We start from the raw sequence: 26,198 nt of genomic DNA, 5'->3' as shown, positions 1-26,198 counted from the left end.
GTTAGGGTGAGGCAGGAAACCACGACACGCCTTTGTTGGGACTTGTATAAGAGCACGGGAATAGAAAAGCAAAAGAAGGGCGAGAATAAAACAGGAGGAATAAAGAAGAGGTGAACATTTTTGGATGATCACTCAGGTTCCACACACCTTTGGAAGGACATGATATAAAGTGCAGGTGGCAAATTTTTGATAGAAGGGAAGCAGTTGAGGAGAAAAAAAGATTTTCATTTCAGTAACCAAAGCACTGCAGGTAAGTTACATTACTAGAAAAAAAGAGGCAGAAAAAGGTATCCTTTATTTTGTCTTCCAGATTCCTTTAAGAACAAGGCTGACTTTTCAGACAGGATAAAGCAGGTGTTACATTTTTATATGGGGAATACAATATAAAAACAAGTTTGCTTAAGGGCTGGATCATTGTGGGTTTCTGTTTGTCAGTGAATACTACTCATTTGAAGTGAGTATCCAGTGAAAGGAGTTTACCTGCTGGGAGAAACGAAGTGTGAAGCCAAGTTATGGATACATTGTTAATGTGTTTTGTGAAACGACTGCAAAATCGATAAAGTTTAGCTGAATTTTTCTGTTACATAAGGGTACCAGCATGGTGAAATGCAGATCATCTGTTGGCTGTTTTTAAAAGTGAGCAGAGCTGGAATATGCTAGAGGAGTAGTGATTGTAAATTGGAGCTTCAGATGTTGGGTGCAGGGTGTAATATTAAGGAATAAATCTCTAGTTGTGAGAATGCCTAGAACTGCTTCTGAGTGAAAGTTTGTGTTGCCATGGGCAAATTACTTTGTCTCAAAGAAGTGAGCTTGTTATCAGCAGTGACTCATTGATTGTGTATTTTGTGCTGTATTTTTCTCATGAAGATTATGAGGTGTTTTGGTCACAGTAAGTCAGAAGAGTATGATTTGAGAATCAGTTTGAATCCTTTCTACAGCAAGTCCAGCAGTTTGACTGTAGTGGCATGAAGTAAAAGATTTGCCTTTTTCTGTCTTTAGACTGACTTGAGTGACTTTAGAGAAGGTGCTTTTCCATGACTAGTTGCTTCATGTGTGAAATGATGACAGCAGATCTGTCCCATTCTGCAAACACTTTTTTCATTAATACCAACCAGATTGTTTGTCTCCTTTTCTGTGCCAGAGCCAAGAAGTTGGTGCAGGTCAGAATGGCCTATTTCTTTTTCAGCAGCACAGTTCAGTAGAGATGGCAAGGGCACATTTTTGAAAGGAAAGGTGTCTGGCAGAGCAGAGTGAAGTCTGGGCAGTGCTGTTGCTTGTGCTCTGAGATGTGAGCACATATTGGTGTCAAAGAAGCCAGGACAGGCTGCAGGCAGGGCACAATTTGGTTTGTACAGCATGACCAACCTTTGGCTGGGCATCTAACCTGCTTCCCTGGCATTTGCATCATTTCAGCCTACAAAATCAGCAGGTTTGGAAGAATGATTTGCTTTATTCAATTCTGACTGTGTTGGTTTTGATAAAATGACTTGAAAGTAACAGCTTTTAGAGCAGGACAAGAAGATCAAATTCCCAGTCTGTGGGATCAAAAGAGATAAGGGATCATTTTTAACCAGTTTTAGTTCCAGACCAGTGGCAGGAAAAGTCTTGGTTAAGAGGAAGGGGCACCTAAAAGACAAGCGATATGGTAGGAGGCATAGTCAGTAGTATGATTTGGAGACATCTGCTGAGTGTCAGAGTATTTATGATCAAAAGGTTCTGCTGACATTAAATATTATTAATCTCAGCACCTGCAGGTGCCTCTTTCTCCTAATGGAGTGTCTCACAGCAGGAACCTCTGGAGAGAGGAGAGGGCTGAAAGGATGTGCTGTGAGTACAACAGCATTGTGAGATGAAAACTGGGAGATCATTGTGGAGGGATCAAAGTATCTGAAATGTGCTTGCTTTTATTTTTCCACCAAAGGACACCTTTGTGGTTATTCCACTCCCCTTTGAAAGATATCAGTAATAAACTTTATTACCATTGCATACAATACCTAGATTCTAAAATGATAAGAGAGGATTGAATGTCCAGTCTCAGAACAGCTTAGTGTCCTTGCCAGTGTTGCACTGCAGCAAAGTGGAACAGGGGATGCAAGAGTTACCCTGCATTGTCAGGCTTTTGTGGAAAGCACAGATCTGAGCACATCTGGCAGTGCTGGGCAGTTGTTACTGTCCTGCTTTCAATGCTGTACAGAGAAGAAGCAGCCTGCACAAGTGTGGCAGTGCCACTCCTCTCCTGGTTCTGAGTGCCAACAATGGCTGCGAGTTCTGGGTTTCTGTGGGTGCCACAAGCACACCACAGCCCCTGGCTGATGTAGAAGGGGCCAGTGTTGCTGCCTTACCTTCCTGCACTGTTTGAGTGACTCCACAAGTTGCTGCTTGTTGCTCTGAGATGACTGCAGATGACTTCTCTGATTCAACAGCGCTGTTGCTGTGGCACAGACATAGCCCCCAGCTATGCCTTTGTGACTCCAGAGAGGAGCCTGGGAGATGAGTCAGGCCTGGCAGGCAATGGAAATGCAGCACAGTCAGTCTGCTGGCATCCATGTGCCAAGCACACAAGCAAAGGCACTGTGTGCTGGGGTTGGACTGTGGCACACATGGCTCCAAAAATGGACTTTAAACTTCGTTTTTTTCATAATTCATATCACAGCAAGATACTTTCCTTTCTCAAGGGAGGGCAAAGATGCAGAAGATGCATTCACTCCATGGCCTCTTCCAGCACCCATAACCAGCACCACCTCCCAACAGCAGAGAGAAAGTGGAGTTCTACAAAGCTGTAGGAAAGCAGTTTCCAAATACAATTTGTGCCCCTTGCCAAAAACACTGATAAAGCCAACAGTGCTGACATCTAGACAGCAGCTTCCAGCATCTGGTTTTAGGGAGAGAGCTTGAAAGATGCTTCCACTGTTGATGCAGTAAGGAAGAATTACAGAGATAATCTATTTTCCTGGAGTGAATGACCAGAAACCCTTCTGTTGCAGGGGACTGTTACCCTGCTGGAGGAGGAACTCTCCTAATGCATGTAGATCAAGCCTTGCATGTGTGTTGGGATCAACACCCTGGAAAATCCCTTGGAAATCCCTAATGTTAGCAAGCATCCTGCTGCCACCAGCTTGTGTCGGGACTTGGATGTGGCCTCAGGAGCTCCACTTACAGAGTTGTTAGACAAGCTCAGGGTCAGCAGTGCAGAGTGAGGGCTGTGGGCTCTGTGGTGTTCTCTGCAAAGTGCAGATGAGTCTCTCATGGGGGCTGAAGTGGCTTGCCTGGCACTGTGCCATCTCCATTCAAATTGTTCCTGTCAGCTCTGGGAATAGCAGGAGCTGGTTAAGGACAGAATGAATCTGAATGTTGAATATTCCTGCAGATTCTCTGCTGCATCTTGCCTTGTGTCAGTGTTTATGCTTGGGCAGTACAAGTGTAACATCAAGGGGGCTGCAGTTTACAGAAGAGCAAATGGAATCATGAGGATCAAACTCAAACTGGGGGACTGGGGAACTGGGGGACATGGTCTTGGCTTCTGCATCAAGCTGGCCTTTAAAACTTGGAAGGAATTTTGCCCGAATTTTTTTTAGACTCAGCCTCTTAAATGTGTCTGTTTTGGTACAGCTGGGCCTTCAGTTTAAAGGAGGAAACTTCAAATCCAGTGAAGAGTTTTGGCCTATGGTGAGCTTGTGTGTAAATTAAAATATCTTCCTCTCATTGTTTGTGGCTGCACAAGATGAAATGTTATCTTAGCAAGACTAGGAGTGAGCAATTGTGTGGTTCCTTCTGACAGAAGTGTTTTCTCTTCTAGATGATGTCTCTTTTTCACAATCATGTTTTTTTGTGGCAGACAGTCATACCTTGGGTAAAGATTATAATTTTGACTAGAGTGGAATCCAGGTAATGAAAAAGAATGTACACAGCATTCACAGCTTCAGTTCCAGCACTGTGTAGACTGAGCTGAACTGGCATTAAAGTAGATAAGATTCCAGAGCCACAGACAGGGTCTCCAAACTGTTGCTGCACTGCCTGTAAAACAAGGTAAAGCACTTCCTACCTTAAGTTCCTTGCTGCCAAAAATAGGCAGTTCAAAGGCACCTCTGGTGTTTTTTTCTGCTTTGCACTATTATGCACTATTTCTGTTAGCAGAGCAGCAGTATTTCTGCTGAAGCTTTTCTGGCAGTCCTGGCAGGGTGCAGGGAGCTTACTCCTGCAGCTTTGCCTGCTCAGTTAATCCTGCACTGTTGAGTCTTGCCCAGAACAGATGTGTGGGAGTAGTGTTTTGATCCACTGGTTTTCATCAAACCTTTATAGGGGTGCAGCTGGAGACCATAATGTACTGTAATCTGGTTGTAAATCCAGGTCTAAACTCCATCACTGGGTGGATTTGCTTCAAGTGCCTCTATCTCACCTGTTGGCTTTACAGCCCCTCCTGGTGTTTCAGCTCTGCTGCCTTGTGCAGCATCCAGTGTTGTAGGTGGCAGTCCATCTGTAGTAATCACATGGCTCTGGAAGGGCTCTGTAAACTCCCAGGCACAGACACCTTCCAGGCAGTCTAGTCCCCATCCAAAGTGAGGAAAGTGGTGGGATTTGTGGGGAGCTGTTGTCATTTCTTACTCTTCACAGAGCTCTGAGTGCTGTCCCTCTGTTTTCCCTGCAGTGGCAATGATATGGATTCTGTAACAAAGAAAACGAGGCAAGATGGATCAGAAGTAACTGAAAGACGTAAGGAGGAGATTTTTAATTTTTACATCACACCCAAAAAGCTAAGAAGTGAATGGCCATTTCTGTAAGGGATTAAATGCTGACCAGTGGTCCAGAACTAAATTCTATTCTTAGCCCTGGAGTCTGTGTTGAAGTCAAAATAAGGAATAGAATGGGCCAAGGTTAGACATTTAGAGATGTGTATCATGACCTGATTGTTTAACCAGATGATTTCCCTGTGGTAGCATTTCTAACCAGTAGTGCAGACACTGGGATATGACTCCTACCTCTGGTATCAATGCCCTGGGTGGCCTAGAAATTGTCAGGTGGCTTTGTGTAAAACTGGTCAATTTTCTACTGACCTTATGAGAATTAACAAGTGTGGGCTTTGCTGTTACAGCAATGGCTGCGGTTCAGAAGTGCCCAGAAATTTTACAGGGATCTCATACAGAAAAATATCTTTCATGGCAGTAATGTTATTATTCAGAGCTAGAAAGACCAGCAAAGAAACACAGCATTGTGTGATAATGAGCCTACAGCTACAGCCCCAGGCAGCGTTGTCCTTAGGGACTTTTATTTAAATGAGTCAATCTTCTTTGAACAAGTCATGCTTTTGCATGGAGAATAGGTAGAACATTGATCCAGTTTGGCTCTATTAACATGCCATTAATTCTGCATCCTTTCTTCCCTCAGTTATTACAGAGACTGTAACCACAAGACTGACATCCTTGCCACCCAGTAAGTAATTCTCAGTCATTGCATTTCCTTGATGTTCTGTTATTCATGCTATTTATTTGTCTGCATTATTTCCATTATTTCCATAAATTCCTGGCTGCAGCAGATCTCAGTGCATAAAGATCTGCACCCAAATAATGCAATTTTCAGAAATGTCTTTCTCTCAAGACACTTGTTACTGGAGAGGAGTAGTATTTGAGGACCTGTCTGGGTATTGTCAGAAACAAAGCCACATACTCTACTAAGGCTAGAAGACCAGATCTGCAAAGATTTAAGTCCAGATATAGGATCTCCAGTGGTGATTGTCTCTTGGGAAGAAGGACCAAAGGTGATGGGTCTGCAAGTTCCACTGCTGGGGCTGCAGTGTATTAGTTCCCTGTCATCACCCAATTGGCAACAGTGAGTGAATCTTTTCAGTAATACCAAAGGTCACAGGACATTTCTACCTCTGCAGAGAAGTACAAGCTCCAAATAGGGAAGAATCCTCCACACTCTTTATCCCACCATATCCTTGATTAGTTTGCTGCAGCTGAGTTGGCAAGGAATTGCATTATCATCTTATTTATGATGAGGGTCAGTCTGTGTATGAAGCAAGACTTGACTACAGACCTGCTGGCTGTGGAGTGTGAATGCTTGTCTGCTCTGCCAAGACACTTCCCTGTACTTCTGATCTCTCACCAGATGTGAAGCTGTAACTTATAACTGAGTGTATGGACAACTTTGGGTCCCTCCTGCCTTCTCTTGCAGTGTCCTTGCTCCTCCTGTCTCCTGCCTGGAGAGAATGTCTCATTTTGTGCTCATCTCTTTCAGAAGGAGGGAGCAGCAGTGGGCTCAAAACATCATCCCACGCTGGAGGGAGTGGAGTGGAAAAGCGGTCGTACACCCATGGAAGCAGCCATGTGACCTCAAGTAAGGAAGGAATCACTGCCCAGTAGGAGACAGAGAGCAAAGGCAGCAGAAATGGGCTGGGGAGATTCAAGGCAGGGAAGTAGGGTGAGCCAGGGGCAAGGAAAACAGGAGTTATGAAAGTAGAAGTGCCAAATGCATACATGAAGCAAAGATATTCCTTCCCTAAAATTGAGTTTAAGAATGGGTGAGTAAATGGCAAAATCCTATTTCCACAGGGAAAACTTAATTTCAGGAGAACAACAACAAAAAATTTCATTCCTACTGTTTTTAAGAAGTCATCCAGAAACTGAATTTCCCTTCTTTTAGTTTTTCCAAATCACAGTCTTTCTGACAATTTTTCTTCTAAAGACAGTTTTGATTAATCTTTTTGTTGATCTTGCTGAAGGTAGAATATTATTAAAGAAATTCCTAGAAAATGTTTTCTTAGGTTTGTGTGCCCATGGCTTTAGCACTTTGAACACTTTGCCAGATTTTCTGGATGTGCTAAATCATTGTGTGCTGCCTACTCTATAAAACCATTTCTTTAACAACATTCTTTGCACAGCTCTTAGATTGTCATAGCAAAGGCTTCTAAAGACTGAGATTCCTAGCCAGGTACCTGGCACACTTCTCTGTCCCCAGAGGGGCTGACTGTACAACTCTCCTTATGGAAAACATTCTCTGTGCTCCAAGGGAGCTGACAAACCAAAGGGAGTGAAGTGCACTTTGGAAGCTCAAGGAGAGAGTTAGCCATACCAAAGAGATCTGACAGACACCTGCATGCCAGTTAAAGGCCAGAGTGTGGAATCTTTGCCTCAGGGCACAAATGAAGTAACTCCTCTGCAGATGTTGGGCAGATTGTCTGGACTGGCATCAATGTGAGAACTGAATCCAGTCCTGCAAACTCAGAGGACCATGCAGGATTACCATCTTCTTTTTTTTCAGTATGTGGAAAAAGAGAAAATAACCTGAACTTCAGAGATACTGATCTCTTGAAGTTTCAGAGAGCATTCTGTAGTCTCTTCTTTCCCATTCTCTTGCAGAATGCCTCTAACAGAGGCCTACTTGGCACAGTAGTTCTTTCTGCTGAATTAAATGGAAAAGTTACAGAACAAAACAAGTCCTCTTAGAGGGGAAGTTGGCATGAAAACACTGTTGAGATCAAAAGGACACACTTTTTGTAGGGATGGGTAAACAATCCCTTTGTGCTGCAGCCTGATCATACTCCAGCATTAGATTTTGTGCAAGAGTATGAACACAGTAATTATGGCTTGCCTCAGTTCCTTCTCCACAGCCCTGATGTGAATTAGGACGGAAATTGTTTCTTCTGCCTACATATAACAGGTACTAATAATGTCCAGACTGTCTTGGGCATGACACACACCTCAGTCACTTCTCCAGAAAGTGGATTAAGTGGGAGTGTGGTTTCCATTATCTCATAATCTGCATCCTTCAGCACTTTGAGTTTGGTTTAACAGTCTCCCAGTTTTTGTAGCCTATGTCATGTAATGCTTGAATTAACAAATGAATTTATATCCTTTCCAAAACTCAGCATCATCCAGAGCTAAATTTGTTCCTGCTCAGGGGAGATGGTTCCCTATTACCCTAGGCCAGAACCTGGTTTCATACAAATCATTGACAAGATTTGCTTTGAAATAAATACACAGTCATACACAGTGATAAACAATACTCCTCTCTGCCCTGAATGCTGAGGACAGCCAGAGTTAGACCCTGATATTGTTCTTGTCCATCTCTAGTGCAAATTTGTCCAGCTCAGAATATAGTAACATAAAGCACCCAGGGCATCCAGAGTGTACTGCCAGGACTTCTCTTCCATTTGCTGAGGGTGTTTTGTTTTGGCCATAGGTGGAAGTGGTAGACTGAATTCAACATCATCATCCTGCAGCTACAGACAAGCTCAGTCTCCCAGCTCTACTCTCACCAAATCACCTGGCTCAACATTTGAAAGGAAAACCTATGTCAGCCGCCATGCAGCATATGAAGGTATCACAGAACATGCCATAGGAGGGAGGCAGGTGCAGTGCACTCTGAGGTCACATTAGTGCAGAATTGTCCCCAGTCCCCTTGTGGTTTTCTTAGGAAATAAACTGTCAGGGACACAATTTAATGATTAAGTCCTATTTATCCTAGGAGTAATGCTCATTCCTAAAAGGAGTTGTGGCATATTCTTGTTGAAAGACATTAGCAGCTCTTTCATGTGAAACCTGAATAGCTCTTTTTTTTTAATGGAAATGTTTTCTGCCCACTGAGATTAAAGAGTTGCCAGGAAGTCATGTTTTGAAAGCTTTTAATAATCTTGTACAAAGTATGAATGAACATTTTTCTGTTCTTTGCAGGGAGCTCCAGTGCCAACTCTTCTCCTGAGTTTCCCAGAAAAGATTTCGGTATGTCCTTTTTAGAGCTGCTCCTCTGAATGTTATGGCAAGGTCATGTGAGTTGATGACCATAAGGCCTTTTTGCACATTCCTGTGTCCTGCTCTACCTTTGCTACCTCTGTATTGGGCCATCATGCAGCTTCTTCAGAGGAGGTATTTGGGATTTACAGTAACAGCTGAAAGTCAAGTCTCTAGCTGATCATATTCAAACAGATAGTGAATACTGTGTATCTGCTACTCTCAGCTGCTTTTGTGATGCTCCCTGTATGATATAGGACATGGACAGGAAAAAACAGACATGGGATGCTTCATAGCATTCCCTTCACCCTTCCAGAATAGCTCAGAGAACAGCTGCAAGCAGGAAAGTCCAGACTCTTGGGATTTTGAGTCATTGCTGGATATACTTTTCCAGTAGCTCATTTCTAGACTTCATCAAGTGCATATGGAAAAATGAAGTGGCTATCAAGTGATATATTTACACTAAACACTGTCAGCAGGTATTGTCTTGTCCTGTCCAAAGTCTGGCAGATCTCAGTGCATAAAGATCTGCACCCAAATAATGCAATTTTCAGAAATGTCTTTCTCTCAAGACACTTGTTACTGGAGAGGAGTAGTATCAACCAGCTGCTGATTTTACTCAGTGAAGTAGTGAAACATTATGATCAGGTCACCTTTTGGCTCATAGAGAAGGCAGGGTTTCACAATCTCCAGCATTGGTCAGTGGGATCAACAGGCCTCTTAACTTCCTTTCGGCCATTTGAAATGTGACATCACCATCTATAAACAGCATTTCCCTGTATTAAAAGAAACAACATCTGGTCCAAAAAGGCTAAAAGTGCTGCTGATTCTTTAAAATACCTTATGGTCTAAAGGGGGCCTGATAAAATCTCTTAATGGTTCAGTTCTCCCAGCTGTGCTCCAAGAAAAGTTACTGTCTGAATGTAAGCACACTGAGCAAGATCAGTGTGCTGATTTTCAGAGGTGTCACAGGCAGTAAAGACTAATACAGCTTTTCTCTCATTGCTGTTCACAGCATCTGCCTCTACGAGAGGGAGAAGCCAAAGTCGAGGTGAGTGATTCTGTTCTTTGAGAAGCCTCCTTTTTTCAGTCCAGCATAATTCAGGTGTGTTAAGTAGACCTATTCTTGAGCTGGAATCCACCAGTTTAAGTGTGGAGCAGTCAGATGAGGTACATGGATCTGCACCACTTCAGATGTGAGCCATGAATCTGTAAGCAGTTGTTTAAACAAGCTTAGTGTAAAAATTGACCTTAGTGAATGTCATGGTAGTTCAGACTGTGTCAGAAAGGAAGATATTCTTGGAAACCTGGATGTCTGAGAACATGGTCTTCCATGTTGTCTGTTCACTACAATAACCTTAGTCCATCCATGCTCTGGGACCAGCCTCTGACATATTTACGGTAATTACATTCATGCTTCTCCTACTGTGATCTCTCTTGCAAACCATAAAGCCATACCCTGAAATAATTTCCTGCTGATAGTAAAGAGATGGTGAGGAAATTGCAGACTTACTGTGATCTGTAGCCAGCTCACTGTAAAACTCTGCATTGTTTAAATCATTCATCTCTTCTAATAATTTATTAACAGTGTTGGGGAAAGAAGGATTCTCTTGGTCTCCAAGAACATAGTATCTGTTTCCAGTTGCTTGAAGAGGACACTATAATGTCACTTTATTCAAGTTAATTTTAGCAGTGGGTATAAATCACAGCATGGTCTTGCACAGTCCTCCTGGAGAGTGTCACATTCCCAATTATTCTGCCTCAGATCGTCACAGTCTCCTCTGGCACACTACATACCTGAACTCCCAGCAGAACTAGGCCATGCATAATAAAGTAGACACCAGAGAATCAGGTCCAGCTTCTCATATTACTTCAGAAAATAATTCCAATCCATCATCTTCTCCACATGAATGCCAAGATAGTATTTCTTTTCTAGTGCATGCACTGTCAGATTTCATCATGAGGAGCATGTATCACATGTTCTGGCTGACCACTTTGCTTGTGGGAGGCAAGTTTAAAGGTTTACCCCAGCCAAATCACATTAACTGTGTAGTTTCTTGTGCTGGACAGTAAAGGTCCAGTAAAAGTAAGGCAATAGCATTGAGTAGCTGGTGGGAATGTTGGCTGAAAACTGGGCTGGTTATTTTCAGTGAGCTGAAAGAGAAGTCAGTAAGTAGCAAGAGACTGAATCATACAGCCCACTGTAGAGATGTCAGTTGTAGCCAAGAGGTAGTAGGGAATTTATGTATTTACTAAACATCTTTTGGCTCTCTAATTTTTTTGTTCAGAGGGAAAATGAAAATAATATTTGTGATGAGTGGAAACATCAATGTGATTTGAGGACTGCATAATTAGACCTTCTGTATATCTGACAGTAGCAACATTATTGACTTCATCAGAGGCCATCAATGAGTGAAATATAATTCCCTGGAATTTAAAGCAGCAAAATGTGACCCCAAAACGAAAAGTTGCCCAAGCCCATTTGCTACCAATTTGCATGGACCATGAGTACTGCTCAGATTAAGCAGTCAGACAGCAAGGTAGAACATAGACAGCAAGAAGGAAGGAATTCACTTCAGCCTAAGGTTCCATTCCCAGCCCAGGGCACAAATGAATCTCTCTCCATATTCATGATCTGCTTTTTATCTTCCCAGAGAGTGAAATACGAGTCCGACTGCAAAGTGCATCTCCCTCTGGCAGATGTAAGTTATTCCAGGGGTACTGGGGATAAGGTAGAGGATGTTGCTGCTAGGGTTATGACTTTTCCTGTTAAAAACATTAATTTGAGTCCCTTTTCTGGACAAGGAAACATGCTGTGGGTTAAGTGATGCTCTTGCAAATATGTAAAATGGTCCTTAGTCCCAGAAACATCGTCTAGAGCTTTGTCATTAAGTGCCCCCCCCCAGAAAGTAACAACTTCATAGACATGCAGATAAATTCCACTGAACTACTTAGAACCAGAGCAGGATTACAATGAAACACTGGCTTTTGTGTGATTCTGGACATTTGCTTTTCCTGCTAGGGACAGAGTTGGATGATGTGAAACGTTTGCTGAAGGGAAGTCGATCTGCCAGCTGCAGCCCTACTCGGTCATCATCCGGCACCCTCCCGATACCGAAAAAGGCCGTGGTGGAGACAAAGATGGTCACTGAGAGCTCTCAGTCAGGTACTTGGCATTAGCAATGTTGCACTCATTCCAAACAGCATTTGCCATAAAAAGTACTCAGTTATTAAGAACATTCAGATTAGAATACATGGTGTTCCTGTACAAAAAAAGGGTCAGAATGCTGAAAGACTGTCCAGGTATTGCTGTAACAAGAGCCATCTTGGGTGTCTTTATAGGGACTAGTCTAATTTCCAAATAAATGAGTCCATTCTTTCTGCCACCAGTTTCAACTCAGAGGTATTTCTAGCAGAGATAAGAGCTCTAAGTAAATGTGTCTGAGAGTGATTTGATCTCTTATCTCCAAGTGAGACAGAGAGATAGGACTGAAGACAACATTTCAGTGAGTGATTTATTAGCCATTCCATTTCATAATAACTCATCAGGAACTGCATGAGAAGACAAGGGGGAATGGCTTCAAACTGAAAGAGGGCAGGCTTTAATAGATGTTAGAAAGAAATTCTTTACTTTGAGAGTGATGAGGCACTGGCACAGGTTGCCCAGAGAAGTTGTGGATACCCCATCACTGGAAGTGTTCCAGGTCAGAATGGATGAGACTTTCAACAACTTGGTCTAGTGCAAGGTGTCCCTACCTATAGCAGGAGGTTGGAACTAGATGATCCTTGAGGTCCCTTTAATCCCAAACCATTCTGTGATTCTATAACTGAAGTGGTACTTAAAATACTACAACCTTTTTTACTTATTTATACACCTCACAACAGGGCTTGAGGATTCCATTGTCTTCCATCAATGTCTAAAAACAATATCTTTTGTCTTACTCAGAGCTCCAATCCTGTCTAAAATAGAATTTTAGTCCAGTACACTAGTGAACCAATCAGAGACATGTGGGAAGCAGAAGCCATACATCCCATGGCGATTTATTAATGGTGTGGCAGACTGGGATGGTTTATTCTGGTACCATACCATCTATGAGCAATGAAATCTCTTCAAGGTGTTCTGTGAATGATCATGCTATCAGGTCAATCTGTATTCCATTGGTTAAAATTTGTGTGGGCTGTAATCAGCTGATGTTTGAGGTCAGTTATGCCATGCTAACCTGGAGTCATTGGGTTGACTCTACAAGGGTAATTGAAATGTAAGTTGTTTGTCCTATAAACCTGCAGTGTATGTTAAGCCACAAGCCTGGCCTTGTTGAAAACCACTTCTGTCTGCTTGGTTTTTTCAGTGTCAGGGACATATGACACAACCATCCTGAATACTGCCCTCCCTTCATACATGTGGTCATCCACTCTGCCTGCTGGGTCTTCCCTTGGTGGATACCATAACAGCTCTTCCTTGATCAATGCCATGTCTCACTCTACAGGATCAGGTATGCTCCCTGGATTGCCCAGGTTTGAAGGATGGAACTATCCTGAAACTGGGTCAAAAGCAGGTTTTTTTGCACAGTACAAGCTAAAACGATGGAATAATCAAAATGGCAAGGGATATGCTTGAATTTTCTCTGGTTTTCTGTCATTTGGTGCTCTCTGCTTCTACACTTAATCTATCTCAAAATCCTTCTGTGTGAGATTTATTGTCCTGGCTCTGTGACTGTCATTAAATTTTGATGTCATCTTTATAAAAGAGGTCAACCTCACATTCCCTATAAAAACCAGTTTAGATTCAAACTAATGTTGGATTATCCTGGCCCGTTGTAAGAATGGCTCATATACTAAAGATATTACAAGTAAGCTTTGTGTGTTCTTACACCTGGTGAGGCCCATTTCTAAATGCCAGGGATTCCACATTCCCCAGTTGCAGAGAAAAACCACAAGAAGCTTTATGATGAAATATTATTTAAAGCTTTACTTTCTCTCACTGTCACATGATCTCATCTTGTCTGAGGCAGGATTTTTTGCCTGTGTCAGTTCAGTAAAAGGGTGATTATTATTATTGTCAAGATTTTTCCTCTGTGCAATTATTGTGCATTATCATTAGTCGCATTTCCAAGTTGACTCTTAATTTCTGGGACTGTGCTATTGACCTTTGGGTGCTAGATTTGAGAGCAGTAATAACATTTCACTTCTTTTTGCAGTTTTCGGTGTTCCAAATAACCTGGCTCCCAGCAATCATACTCTGAATGCGGGCCTGAGCTCTTCCTCTACAGGTCAGATTTTTCTTCCCTTCACACTTTGACAGCACTGCATTTCTGGCACTGACAACTACAGTGCAATAATACCAGTTTCTCTCCTATTCCTCATCTGAGTGTCAGCAGCTCTTTGCCCCACCTGCAGAAATGTCCATGCAGCCCAGAGAGCTCACAATGTAACTCGAGATAATGTTTTAAAATGGCCGCCATTATTGTCCTGAGCCAACAATAACAATACAGCCAGGTGAACTAAGTTACAAGACATTTTGTTGTAAGGCCTGTGGTGCCTCCAGAAAGCTGGTGAAATTTCTTGGGAGAGGTCATTATTTTTGTGTCACTGGTTTTGTTTGGGTTTTAACCAGAATGCCACCTGCACTGCAGGACTCATATAACTCTCATTGCAATGCTTTTCTTTGCAGTATTTGGAGTTCAAAACAACCTGTCTCCAAGCTCTTCTTCTGCAACCCAGAATGCTACAGCAGTCTCTGCAAGTCAGCAACAAAGTAAGCCTAGAGAAAGTGTGAGGGTCACCAATGTGTGCTTCCTTCTCCCACCTGTTCTGTAGTGTTTAGAAGGTTCATCTTGACAGAGGCCTCCTCATCATCTTGTGTGGCACAGTGTGGTATGAAGAGATATTCAGGGACATTTCCTCTGCTGTGCATGTGCAGGAGCAGCTCCCAGTGCTGACGCACTAGAAATTTGCTTGCTGGGGAAACCCTTGGTTGTTTGAGTTGTCCTAGGAACACTGAAGGAGAACAGATTTTCTAAATATTTTGATGTGTGTAGATCCCTTGTTATCCTTCATCTCAGTCATTGTTGAATTTCTTCTTTGCAGCATATGGGATGAAGAACACTTCTCAGAGCAACACCATGGCAAGTACTGGTGTGTCTGCCTCAGCAGGTGAGTCTGTCATTCACAGGTGTTTAGGCATGGCCTCGTACAAGCATATCATAAAAATGAGTTAGAGACTCAGTAAGTGACACTCAGGTGCATAACTTGTCACTAGCCAAGTCTCCTACCAGTACCTTTCTGAAAAGAGAGTCAGAATCTAAGAATGAGCAAATGAACTGGTCTGATTCAGTTCTCTGCAATAATTTGGATTGTTTAATTCTGAGCTATTTCAGCTCAGGAAGCTGGATAGAAGATGACACGTGTGAAATTGTACTTTATTTGAAGCCAAAACATTTGCAATGTTGCTCTTAAAAATAATTTTTCAGTTGTACCAGTTTCAGCTTTAACCACTCAAAAATGAAGGAATTGACTTATACATGACCAGAATATGTTTTTTAAATGAGAGAAGCCTTTTGTCTTTGAACAGTCAGGATTCATCCTTTCCAGTTCTTTTCTGCAATTCTGAGTTACAAACTGCACTTTTTTTTTTCTTTATATGTAAAGAAAGCCAAGTTTGCCTTGTAATCCAAGGACTCCGAAAGACAAGGCTTAAAAATAGATGTAAAGACCACAGAAGTTATGATAACATTTCTAATAAAGGTTTACTCCAGGTTCTGCTAGAGTAGTGGAATGAGTTTCTCTGACTCCACAGGAAGTATGCTTGAGGAGCAAAGAGCTCATTGAGCAAATCACTTCTACATATGATTGAATTCCAGATGTTCCCCATTTCTGGCAGCAGGGCCTCCCCAGCTAGTGAAATGCACATCTCCACAGAAACCTAATGACATGCACAGCTGTCCTGTTACCTTTAGTGGCCAGTGTCTTACAGGGCTCTTTTTGTACTGGCAACCCCAATCACAATGTGACCACCTGTTTTTATGAACAGAAGTAATGTGGCTTGTAGTTATGGGCTCAATGGCCCTCATCTCCTCTCTACTATCTTTTACTAATATTGCAGGAGGAACTGCTGTGAGCTCCCAGGGAGACGACATTCTGCGCAAAGACTGCAAGTTCCTGCTGCTGGAGAAGGAGAAGGCACCTGCAAAGGAGATGGAGCTCTTGGTCATGACAAAGGACACTGGCAAAGTCTTTAATCCTTCTAACACTGGGCTTAGTGGAGGTAACATTCCTCTTTCAGGACATGTGGTTATTTTGAGGGCAGAGAAACTGATCATAAGGGAAGTTCAATGTTCAGGGCACTACACCTAACTTGTACATCATACAAGAACCTCTGACAGGCAGGCAGCTTTTAACCATGCCAGCTGAAACCTGGCTCTGGCTTTTGCTTTTGAAGCTCCAGAGTGTGCCTTGGGATATTTCACAAAGCTCAGGAGCTTTGAGAGAATAAAAACAAACTAGATATGGTTTAGACAGCAGAGCTATTGTGTCTTCCCAGGAAAAATCCACCTTTACCAATGAAAGAAGATTGGCCTGGTTTAACTTCTGGTGTAATGTTTCTAATTATATTCGGTTCCTATTCAGGATCTTTTGGAGAAGACACTTTGAAGAAAGAGAAGCAGGGATTTTCCTCCTCTTATACTACAGATACTGGCCTGAAATCAGATGCAAATGGTAAGAATTTGTTTCTGTGGAAGTGCAACACAACTTTCTCCTTCTGCCTCCATTACTACCTTTCCCTTTCAAGCCCACACTCTAAATTTTGTGATGCAGAGAAAGACTGGTAAAACTTCTTTTACTGTTGTTAAAACAGGAGGGCTGAAATCCATGCCAAAACGGGACAAAGAAACTTATGCAGGTAAGTGATGCCACTCAGACTTTCATTGGAAGAAGCACCAAAGCACAGTACACAAAAAAGCAATTGTTCTTGAGGGACATGAGTGGTCTCTGAGCAATGAATCAGAGAGAGGGAGGGAATGTTCAGGAGGCTACCAGAGAAATTGGTAGCAGTGATTTGATTGTAGATAAGTGGACAGTTGGGTTATTTTTGCATGACTAGAGAAAATCAGATAGCTGACAGTCCAGCTGCATCCTGCTACTGGGACAGATTTATGGGGAAGAGAGAGTCAGACAGACCATGCTGGCTATTGCTGTCATTTAGGGCTCAGATGTGTACAAAAAATTCGCACTCATATGATCATGTTTTCCAGCTGTTATTTTAAAATACACTGAGTGTTTTTGTCCCCTGTTTGAATTCCCTTTGGAAATACTGTTCCCAACTTCCACAGGGACTAGAATTACACTCACCATGTGCACAGAGTGGCAAAAAGATTTTTTCCATAGCCCTTTATATAATGGATCAGGCCTTGATGTCCTTATTGTAAGAGATTCTTAACTCTAAAGTCAAGGAACTCTTCATTAACCAGGAGATTCTTCCTTCCCTTTTCCAGAAATACGAAGTGGTGATGCAGGAGGTGCAATTGGATCAGCACCATCCTGGTGTCCTTGTGGTTCCTGCTGTAGCTGGTGGAAATGGCTCCTGGGTTTGCTTCTAGCCTGGTTGTTCCTCCTTGGATTGCTTTTTGGACTCATTGCTCTGGGTAAGAGATAACTGAGGAAAAAATGTTGAATGGTATAGAATGACAGAGGGTTTAAGCTGGGAACAAGCCCAAGCACCAGAGATACCAAGCCAGAGAACTGAGGGAAACATTCAGCTTGATGGTGACTTGCCACTGAGATATTACAAATGGACAGAAAGAATGGATAAGGAATACAGTCTTTGTTGGGGAGTTATATAGTCTTGGGGTGAGTAGGATAGCAAAGCTTCTGAGATCTGAGGTCTACTGCTCCAAGACTGACAGATTCCAAAGCTGTCATTTAAATTCCAGATATCCCTTCTGGGGAAAAAAAAGAATTCTTCAAAATTCACTGGCCATAGCTACATGACAGTGTTGCCATGTTCCTGTGATAGCCTGAGATGTTTCAGGCATGCATATCTGGCAGCATGTTCCCTAGCATTTTCCTTTAACCTTCCAGCTGAAGAAGTGAGAAAGCTGAAATCTCGTGTGGAAGACCTGGAAAGAATCAATGGTGGCCTCCTGGCAATCAACCAAGGGAATTCAAAAATAGAAAAGGATGTTTCAAGAGTAGATTTTCTTCATGGTAGCTCACTCTCCTCAACCTTCCCATATGAAAATGAAGAGTCAGTCTGGTTGATGGTGAAGAGCAGACTGAATAAGGAAATAGAACGAGGTGAGCAGAGTCAAAAAATGAACCCATACTTTATTTCTCATGCTACTTTTGTTAGCAGGGGAAAGGTGATTTACTTCTGTCTAGCACATGATGGAAAGAGATGAACAACAGAGCAGCCAACATTCTCCCATCTTTAGAAATTTCATGTATTTGTGAAAACAAATTTACTGAGGAAACTCTCAAACCATGCTGTGCTGCCTGTGGCCTGAAATCCAAATAGAAGTATCCTTGTTCTTGAAATGAGTATTTACTGTGCTGTATAATGAGCTCTAACAGCCCCTTCACTTCCTCTTACAGGCTACTTCCGAGGGGAGAGAGGAGAACGTGGTGAGAAAGGTACAGCCATATAGTCCTTCTCTTCCCCTGTCCCATTCCTTGGCTCTGGCAATGCACAGTCTTCTAGAAGACAAAATGAATGACGTGGATGTCTCTTGATTCATTTTTTTTTTTTTTTTCACTTTTTTCAGGTGACATGGGAATACAAGGTCCCAAAGGTGAGTCTGGAGTTACCTGCTTTCTCAGGTAGATTGGCAGCCTGTCATAGGATCTGGGTAGAAAATGGTATTTTGTAACTCCAACATGTGGAGAAGCTAATGCCAGTTATCTGTTAGTTCAGATATTGTTGTGAAGGTTGGGGTTTTTCTCCTGTTTTCTGGTCAAAAATCTCACTTTGAATCTAGAAGCTCCTTTTGCCTGGATGAAAGTCATTCCTGAAGCCAGGCTCTACCTGGTTTAATCACAGAGTGCTTCAGTGCCCAGAGGGTTTTGCATAGTGTGAATGATTCAATTATTTACATAAATACAAGGGAGACAATTGCTGGAGGCCCTAGAACTTGTAAATATTCCAGGAACATAAGCTTCTTTTTATGAGGGTGAGGGTTAGCCAAAGTGACAAAAAGAGAAAATTTATTCCCCACTGACTGTCTCTTTGTTTCTGTCTACAGGTGATCGAGGACTTCCTGGTGTCCCAGGTGGGCTATAGTTCAATTCCCCTTTAAGGGAGGACATTTGTTTACATTACTGTGGGCAAGAACAAATTCAGCACTTCCTTGCAAAATTCCTTGAACTTAGCTCAAGGTGGTTCTCTGAAGAGTCAATATTTAGCATAGATTAAGTCACTTGATTAATACCTTGGTGCTGAGCTACAGACACAGCTCAGAGACTTGGTTACAAGCAAAGCCTTGGCCAGACTTCCCCTTAGTTGAACATGCTGAATTTGTGAAGATTCTAGTCCAGCACTGAAAGAGTCCTACAGCTGCATAAATACTTGGTTCAGCTTTCCTGTGCTTTTATATGTATTGTGTTCTTCTAAAGAGATAAAGTACCCATCTTATGAGTAATATATTCTTTACCCCATAGAATTAATCTCTTCAGATTTCCCTAAGTTGCATGTTACTGTTTTATGGTACATAGTCAAGAACTCTGAATGCTTACTGTGTTTTCTTTCCAGGCATTCCTGGTCCAATTGGGCATGCAGGACCAGAAGGACCAAAAGGCCAAAAGGGAAGCATGGGTGAGCATCTCTGTCAGTGCTGTGAGTCATTCACAACTGACTGACACATGGCACAGGAGTACAGACACCTGGGTGTGTGATCATTGCCTTCCCCAGTAGAGCCAGCCATGGATCCTTTTGCCTCAGGCCTCCCTCCCACAGACACCTGGTGTTACAATGCATTTCTTTCCTGTAGGTGAGCCTGGCATGGAAGGTCCCATGGGACAAAGAGGTAGAGAAGGGATGCCAGGGCCTCGAGGGGAACCAGGACCACCTGGATTTGGAGAAAAAGGAGACAGAGGTAGGAACCAAGTGTCTTGTTGTTGGATAAGACAGAGAAGGACAAAAGCAAGAGTTTGGTCCTGATTAATAGAACACCTCAGTGATAAAATTTGATTTCACTATTCAAATCCATATTTCATCTATACATTTCCCAGCACAGATTAATATATCCTTAGGGTTTATTTTTTTGTCAGACTTATAATGGATAAACAAGGATTGCTTTGGTTTCCAAGATCTTACAGTCAAGTCTGAGTCTGACAGAACCAAAATCACTTCACTATCAAGGTTATCTTCTTCCCTGTTATCCAGATCATCAAAGCTGAGGAATTCATCTTGCTAAAGCTCAGAGAGCTCATATTCTTCTCTTGGACAGTGCATATCTGTTTGGGTGTTTTGAACTGATGAGCAGATTATTCATGACACTTACCAGAGAAAGAATAACAGTAGATAGAATAATGGGAAAATGAGACCATGGCTCTATTCTACCATGTCTATTCATGCTCTTATTTTGCAGGTGCTATTGGTGAGCCAGGTCCTCCAGGGCCACCTGGACCCCCAGGTTCTACTGGCCTAAAAGGTAAATGTGAAGATAGAGAGAGAACACCTAACAGAGGGGTTAGGAGTAAATGGGCCCTCCAGCTGTCCCATTTCACTTGCAGTAACCAGAAAAGGGAACTAATAGTCTGAAGCACATATCCCAGCATCTCAGCTGAGATAGATGGCTTGGGTCTCTTTACTTAAGTGGAAAATATTTCTTCAATGTCACAAGGACTGAATTCTCTGAATTTGTTGTCCTGGTTTTGAGGATGCCAGTAATGCAAATTCTTCTAGTGGCTGGGGAACTTCCAATCCACTAAACACCTCTTGGGTTGTGGATGCTGTTGTGCAAACTGAAAGCAATTTGATAATTTTCTTATTGTGGTGTTACTAAAAGAAAATCCATGTTCCTTACAGGTTTGATGGGTTCTCCAGGCCCACAAGGTCTTCCAGGTGAGTGCTGTATTACTTTGCTGTGGCATCTAGAGGCTGAGGAGAAAAAAAACAGAGTGACAGAGTGACAGCTTCTCATAGTTTTTCTGCTTCAGTGATGCATTGTGGTGAGTGGGATGAATGAAAAACCCCCATCCCATTTTTCTGCAGGTCCTCCTGGCCTACAAGGGTTTAGAGGTGAAGCAGGACTCCCAGGTCCTAAAGGTAACTTTCTCCTCCTCCTGGCAATTCAAGCAGCACTAGCTGAGGTGCTTTTCTAGCACTGCTCTGAGCAGCAGATGTGATCTGACCATGTCACATTTTGATTCTGTGGGCAAAGAAAAGCATAAGACTGAAGAAAAGGGAGGCAAACCAAAATTAGTCAGTGATTGCTAGCAAATATTGAGAAATGCAGAAGACACAGAGGTAACATAGCAGTCTAAGAGAGGAAAAACAGTTGTGTGGATGGAGCTGTGTTAAAGGGAAGGAGTTTCCAGTTTGAGTTTGTCTGGTACCACAGAATCTCTATTTCCCTTGATGCATTAAATGCCTTTCCCTCATGATTTGTTACTACCATTGTTCAATCACCCATATCTCTTTCAGGTGAAAAAGGAGCCAGTGGACCCCCTGGACCCAAAGGTATGTTGACCAATTAGGTATTCTTTTGTGGTTAATTTTCTTTAGATTCCTTTAGATATGGATACTGTCCATGGGTTTTATCCTTATCCATCTTTGGCTTTTTCTTCTGTGCTCTTGTCAGAAAGCAGACTTCATATTCCCTGATGGAAACATTTTACAATGAAGCAATCTCACAGAATTTGTCCCTTTTTTCTGCCACAGGTGATCAGGGTGAGAAGGGTTCTCGTGGAATGACAGGTCAGTGGATTGAAATACTGGAGTAACAGCCAACCTAATAAAAGCACGGCCCAGCCAATCCCAGTCAGCTTTCTGAAATACTATAAGGATGTTACTGATTATAGGAGTTTTATTTTTGCACCAAAATTATAAACCAATAGATCCCATTCTTGATTCCAGTAATCTTGGTAACAATCTTTGTATTTAGCTTTAGGAAAATCCTCTCTCACATGCCCTATATTCACATCACTTGAACATTTCTAATGCCCAGAGACAGTTGTGAATCATGAGGCCTGAACATCCTGTCAATGGTGGTTTTCAGTTGCAAAGCAGCAAATATTGCTGACAGAATTGTCCAAGACTTGTTTGATTCATTTTCATACTATTTTGCTACAGGTGAGCAAGGCTCAAGAGGATTACCTGGACCTCCAGGAGGGCCAGGGACTATAGGACCTGCAGGTGGGTACCAGAAAGCAGCTGTATTTATATGGGAGGCAATGTCATTCCGCCCAGATTGTGTTTCTGTGAGGCCAGACAAGGAAACAGTATGGGAGTGGAATATGCTTGTTGTGATCCCAGGTCTTACCTTTGGACAGCTGTGGTTAGTCTGTACACTCAGAGAAAATGTCCTGCAGTTAAGTTTTGAATTAATGCTTCCTGGACCTTCAGTGATGGCAACCAAGGTTTCTTTCAGATACGATGTGATGAAAAGCCACTCTTAGGGCTGGGGCTGTGCTCCACTTTGGAGGAAGGCAGGATAACAGTGGTACTGTTTCAGAAGTCCCTGACAATCTCTTTCTTTGGACAGGACGAGCTGGTCGTGATGGACAGCCAGGTGAAAAAGGTAAGGGCTTCCTTTGAGGTAGAAGTGCAGGCACTTTCTGATTTGGTAGGAGTTGATTTGTGAAAGGGGTGGGAGAAAGATGGCAGCAGATTCATGTTCTGGGATCTTCTGTCTAAGAACTGTAGAGTCAACCTGTAAACATGGAACTGAGACATATAATGGAGCAGGCTGTAAACTTGTGACAGAGTTACCTCTCTACAGAACTCTTCTGTTATTGATGTTCCCCTCCCAGACACTGATGCTGGAGATGGCCACTTGGCTGTGAGAATACAATAGGTAGAAATTGCTGCAGGACAGCCAAGCTTGAATGGATTGGTAGGTTGTATGTCAGTGACTTCTGTCTCATTAATGGTGATTATATCCCTAGGTGAACCAGGTCTTATGGGAATGCCAGGTGCCAGAGGCCCTCCAGGACCCACTGGAGATGCTGGAGAGCCAGGTAAAAGCATAAAGAGAACAAAAATGGTTTTGCTCAGTCAGGAATGCAGATGTATTTGTCAATTTCCAGACTTAATTTGAATTTAAGTCTGGCAGAGGATCTCTGTATTCTTAAGGTGGTGAGGAAAGGAAAATACATAGGGAATCTAGACCCTTTATGATCCCAAAATTGCCCACAGTGCAAACATCAGCTGCTATGAGCTGATTTACATACCAGTTGCTAGGCCAGTTTCCACCACTTTGAGAATTTTTTTGTGCTATAATTTCACATAAATGGAATCTTTTTCTCCCTGTCTGTCCTTTTCCCATATGAAACTTTTTAGACATCTTAAGAGTTTTTGCCTTTTTCTGACAGGTCTTACAGGACCTCAAGGACCACCAGGTAGGCTTTTTCATATTCCATTGTATCAATGACACACTTTAATTTGAGTTCAAAAACCCTTGTAATTTTCCCTCTGTGGTACTCAGGATTTCCAAGGTGATATCCCAAGGTTTCCTAATCTCCTTTGGCTTTTGAGACAGGCTTTGTGCAAGATGTGTGATTTTTGAGCAATGCAAAGCTTTTGAGTGTTGAGTTTTGCCTTTCCCCAAAACATAACATAACATTTCAGTTCCCCACGCATCACTGAAAAGTCCTTCTAGTCAGCAGCAGAAACAGAAGGGAGAGGATGTGGCAATAGAGATAGAAACAGAGGATGTGACATCTGTAAGCAGAGGTGGCTGGGGGGAACAGTTCAACAGGGAATCCATCCAGGAGCCTCAGGACAGGTAGCAGTTTCTAGAAGATGCTACAGGTAAATCTGTGAAGCAGTGTCATCATCCAGGGAGCAGTGGGACCAGAGAAGCCCAAGGACACAACCAGCTCAGTCTGTTCCTCCACTGGCTTATAAAGTCCTCAGAGTCCTGCTTAGAAAGGCTGAAGGCTGGGGTCTTGGGTAGGGAGCTCCTTCTGTAAACTCACCAGTGAAACAGCTGGGGTACCTGAAAAGCATACAGCAAACAATATTTGCACTAACTATTTTAAATTGTTTGTCTACCTCATATCAGGACTTCCAGGCAACCCCGGCCGACCAGGGGCTAAAGGTGAGTTTTGCTTCTTCCCTAATGCTCATTTTCTCTCTAAAGATTTCATTTTAGCAAGGATTAGCTGCTCCACTGACCAGTCCCTGGATCAACAGTGGCATCTAGTGGCTTTGGGAAGGGAAGGTTTGAGAAGCGCGGTAGGCAAAGCTTCTCTGAGCATACACAGAGGGCAGTGGGGACATCTGCTGAGGGACTTGGCATGGCAGCTCTCCTCTGAGCAAACCTCTGAAGCCCGGTTCTGCCCTGAGCATGAGATGCCTGCTGACTGCAGTGGAAGCTGTGTGCCTGCCTCAGATAAATCAAGCTATTGCCCGTGCTGGCAGATGTAGTGCTTGGAAAGCTGATCAGAGGGCTTCTCTGGATTAGCACAGCTCTCTTGCTTCCCCCCTGACCTTCTACTGCTGTGACTTCTCAGACATGAGATAAAGGGCAGAAAGAACAGAAACTACATGCTTAATAGTACAATGTTATTGAGCCTATTATAGCACTTACCCACCCACCCACCCCCCTAAAAAGAAGCTCAACTTTTGTACCTTTGTTTTCCTAGGAGAACCTGGAGCTCCAGGAAAAGTCATAAGTGCAGGTATGTAGTGCTGTGAGGGTCACACTTCTGATTTAGGAGGGTTTTCTCTGGGGTTTTGTTGTGCCTCCTCAATTCATCTTGATTGTGTGTCAGACTTTTCCTGGGGCTCCCTGTGCTGGGAGAATGTATGTGCCATAGATGTGGTATTCCTTAAGCATAGATTTTTACACATTCACTGTGTAAATAGAAGTGTAAAGATGTGTGAATATTAGTGTCTGTGTGCTAATCTATGTGTTTGTTTTTCAGAGGGTTCATCAACTGTTACTCTGCCAGGCCCACCAGGGCCCCCAGGCCCACCTGGCCCCACTGGTCCTCCAGGTGTTCCAGGTGAGTACTGATGAGGACAAAGTAGTGATAGGTCAAATCCAGGGACTAGAATCAAGCTCTTTCACTGCTCAGGAAGGCAGGCTTGTGTCTCATCCCTTTCCCAGCACTGTTGCTGAAATTAGGAAGTGCTTGTTTTCCATCCTCAGCTTTGAGCTCAAGGCAGCAGAATTCCCACTCAAGCATCTGTAAATCTTTCTCCCACACACACACTGGCTGTGCATGAGCTTGGGCCTCAGACTCCTCTGTCCCTCCAGCATGCTGGTGTCAGGCAGCAGAGTTCCTCAGCCCTGACTCTCATGGCACTTTCTCTCTGGAGCTAGTCCTGGAGCTGGTTTGGCAGAGGCAGTCTCAGTTTGCAGTATGGAATGTGAGAGGAGGGTTAGGCCTTTTGCATTCCATTTCTTTTGTGGTCAGTGGCATTCTGGTTATTTCCCCAGTTGAAGAGGCACCAAGCATTTTAATTGCCACAGGATGGAAATTCAAGTAATATATGGGGCATTGATTAATTCATACCCCATAGCAATTCCATTTGTTTGTGTAGAAAATACATTTTTTCATAGTCTCAGTCTCAGTTCTTATAAAAGTTCTATTGATATTTTCTGCTATTGTAAAATAGCCAGTAAAATCTAATGAAATTTGGGTTTTTCCTTTGAAACTAGGTCCTGTTGGACCAGCTGGTCTCCCTGGACAGCAAGGTACCATTTTCCTTCAGCTTTGATTATGCTTCTTAAAGAAAGGAATTCATTAGTTTTTCTTAGTTTCTAATTCTCTAAGCCCTTGGCTCATTCCCTCTCCCTTTTGTTCACAGATTTCCTCCTTTCAGTTCATTTTGTTGCACTATTTGGCCTAATTAATCTAGTAAAGAATTTTTATAATTTTTTGTTTTCCCAGGGGAAGAAGAAGAGTGGTAAGAGGGTGATAAGAGCCAGTGTCATGTGGATGCTGCAGATGGCTTTTTTTTCTTATGCTATTTTTCCTGAAGGCTGGTATTTCTAAGGCACTCCTCAAGTGCTGTTGCCTTTCTGTGATAGGGGATATAGTCCAGCTGGATACCTCCTGCCATTTTGAAAGGCAGGAGAGCAAACTAGAGCCAAATTGGGATTAATGTCATGTGAAAGCACTGCCAGTTGGGCAGACATCTCTTAGAAAGGGCCTGAAGAGAGCTGACCCCTAAGAACCTTTCTTAGCTGGTTGTCTCTGATCCTGTTAGAGCAAACTGGGCATAATTTCCACACTTGAATGCAGTGTCCCTCAGATCTGGGGACTGAGTTCATGCTCCCAGTTCTCTTAAGAACAGTCTGAACC

The 26,198-nt window shown here is 42.8% G+C and overlaps 1 protein-coding gene across 1 annotated transcript in view; it reads left to right on the top strand.

Moving 5' to 3' along the window:
- The first annotated feature begins 4,655 nt into the window (after window positions 1-4,655).
- COL17A1 (collagen type XVII alpha 1 chain) overlaps window positions 4,656-26,198 on the top strand; it is a 32,618-nt gene continuing 11,075 nt past the window's right edge. The window contains exons 1-35 of the mRNA XM_058029239.1: window positions 4,656-4,710; window positions 5,383-5,427; window positions 6,235-6,333; window positions 8,179-8,316; window positions 8,670-8,717; window positions 9,742-9,777; window positions 11,381-11,428; window positions 11,749-11,892; window positions 13,076-13,219; window positions 13,925-13,996; window positions 14,398-14,469; window positions 14,814-14,879; window positions 15,829-15,990; window positions 16,353-16,442; window positions 16,582-16,626; window positions 17,219-17,368; window positions 17,805-18,020; window positions 18,318-18,356; window positions 18,488-18,514; window positions 18,965-18,991; window positions 19,471-19,533; window positions 19,709-19,813; window positions 20,309-20,371; window positions 20,749-20,784; window positions 20,935-20,988; window positions 21,367-21,402; window positions 21,604-21,639; window positions 22,015-22,077; window positions 22,427-22,462; window positions 22,830-22,901; window positions 23,256-23,282; window positions 23,948-23,983; window positions 24,531-24,566; window positions 24,813-24,893; window positions 25,553-25,588. Of these exons, the coding sequence (XP_057885222.1) occupies window positions 4,656-4,710; window positions 5,383-5,427; window positions 6,235-6,333; window positions 8,179-8,316; window positions 8,670-8,717; window positions 9,742-9,777; window positions 11,381-11,428; window positions 11,749-11,892; window positions 13,076-13,219; window positions 13,925-13,996; window positions 14,398-14,469; window positions 14,814-14,879; window positions 15,829-15,990; window positions 16,353-16,442; window positions 16,582-16,626; window positions 17,219-17,368; window positions 17,805-18,020; window positions 18,318-18,356; window positions 18,488-18,514; window positions 18,965-18,991; window positions 19,471-19,533; window positions 19,709-19,813; window positions 20,309-20,371; window positions 20,749-20,784; window positions 20,935-20,988; window positions 21,367-21,402; window positions 21,604-21,639; window positions 22,015-22,077; window positions 22,427-22,462; window positions 22,830-22,901; window positions 23,256-23,282; window positions 23,948-23,983; window positions 24,531-24,566; window positions 24,813-24,893; window positions 25,553-25,588 (2,503 nt within the window). The remainder of the gene's footprint in view (window positions 4,711-5,382; window positions 5,428-6,234; window positions 6,334-8,178; window positions 8,317-8,669; window positions 8,718-9,741; window positions 9,778-11,380; window positions 11,429-11,748; window positions 11,893-13,075; window positions 13,220-13,924; window positions 13,997-14,397; window positions 14,470-14,813; window positions 14,880-15,828; window positions 15,991-16,352; window positions 16,443-16,581; window positions 16,627-17,218; window positions 17,369-17,804; window positions 18,021-18,317; window positions 18,357-18,487; window positions 18,515-18,964; window positions 18,992-19,470; window positions 19,534-19,708; window positions 19,814-20,308; window positions 20,372-20,748; window positions 20,785-20,934; window positions 20,989-21,366; window positions 21,403-21,603; window positions 21,640-22,014; window positions 22,078-22,426; window positions 22,463-22,829; window positions 22,902-23,255; window positions 23,283-23,947; window positions 23,984-24,530; window positions 24,567-24,812; window positions 24,894-25,552; window positions 25,589-26,198) is intronic.

This window comes from Melospiza georgiana, chromosome 8 (assembly GCF_028018845.1).
Source record: "Melospiza georgiana isolate bMelGeo1 chromosome 8, bMelGeo1.pri, whole genome shotgun sequence".
Classification (NCBI taxonomy): Eukaryota; Metazoa; Chordata; class Aves; order Passeriformes; family Passerellidae; genus Melospiza; species Melospiza georgiana.
This window is presented reverse-complemented; position numbering and strand designations above follow the sequence as displayed.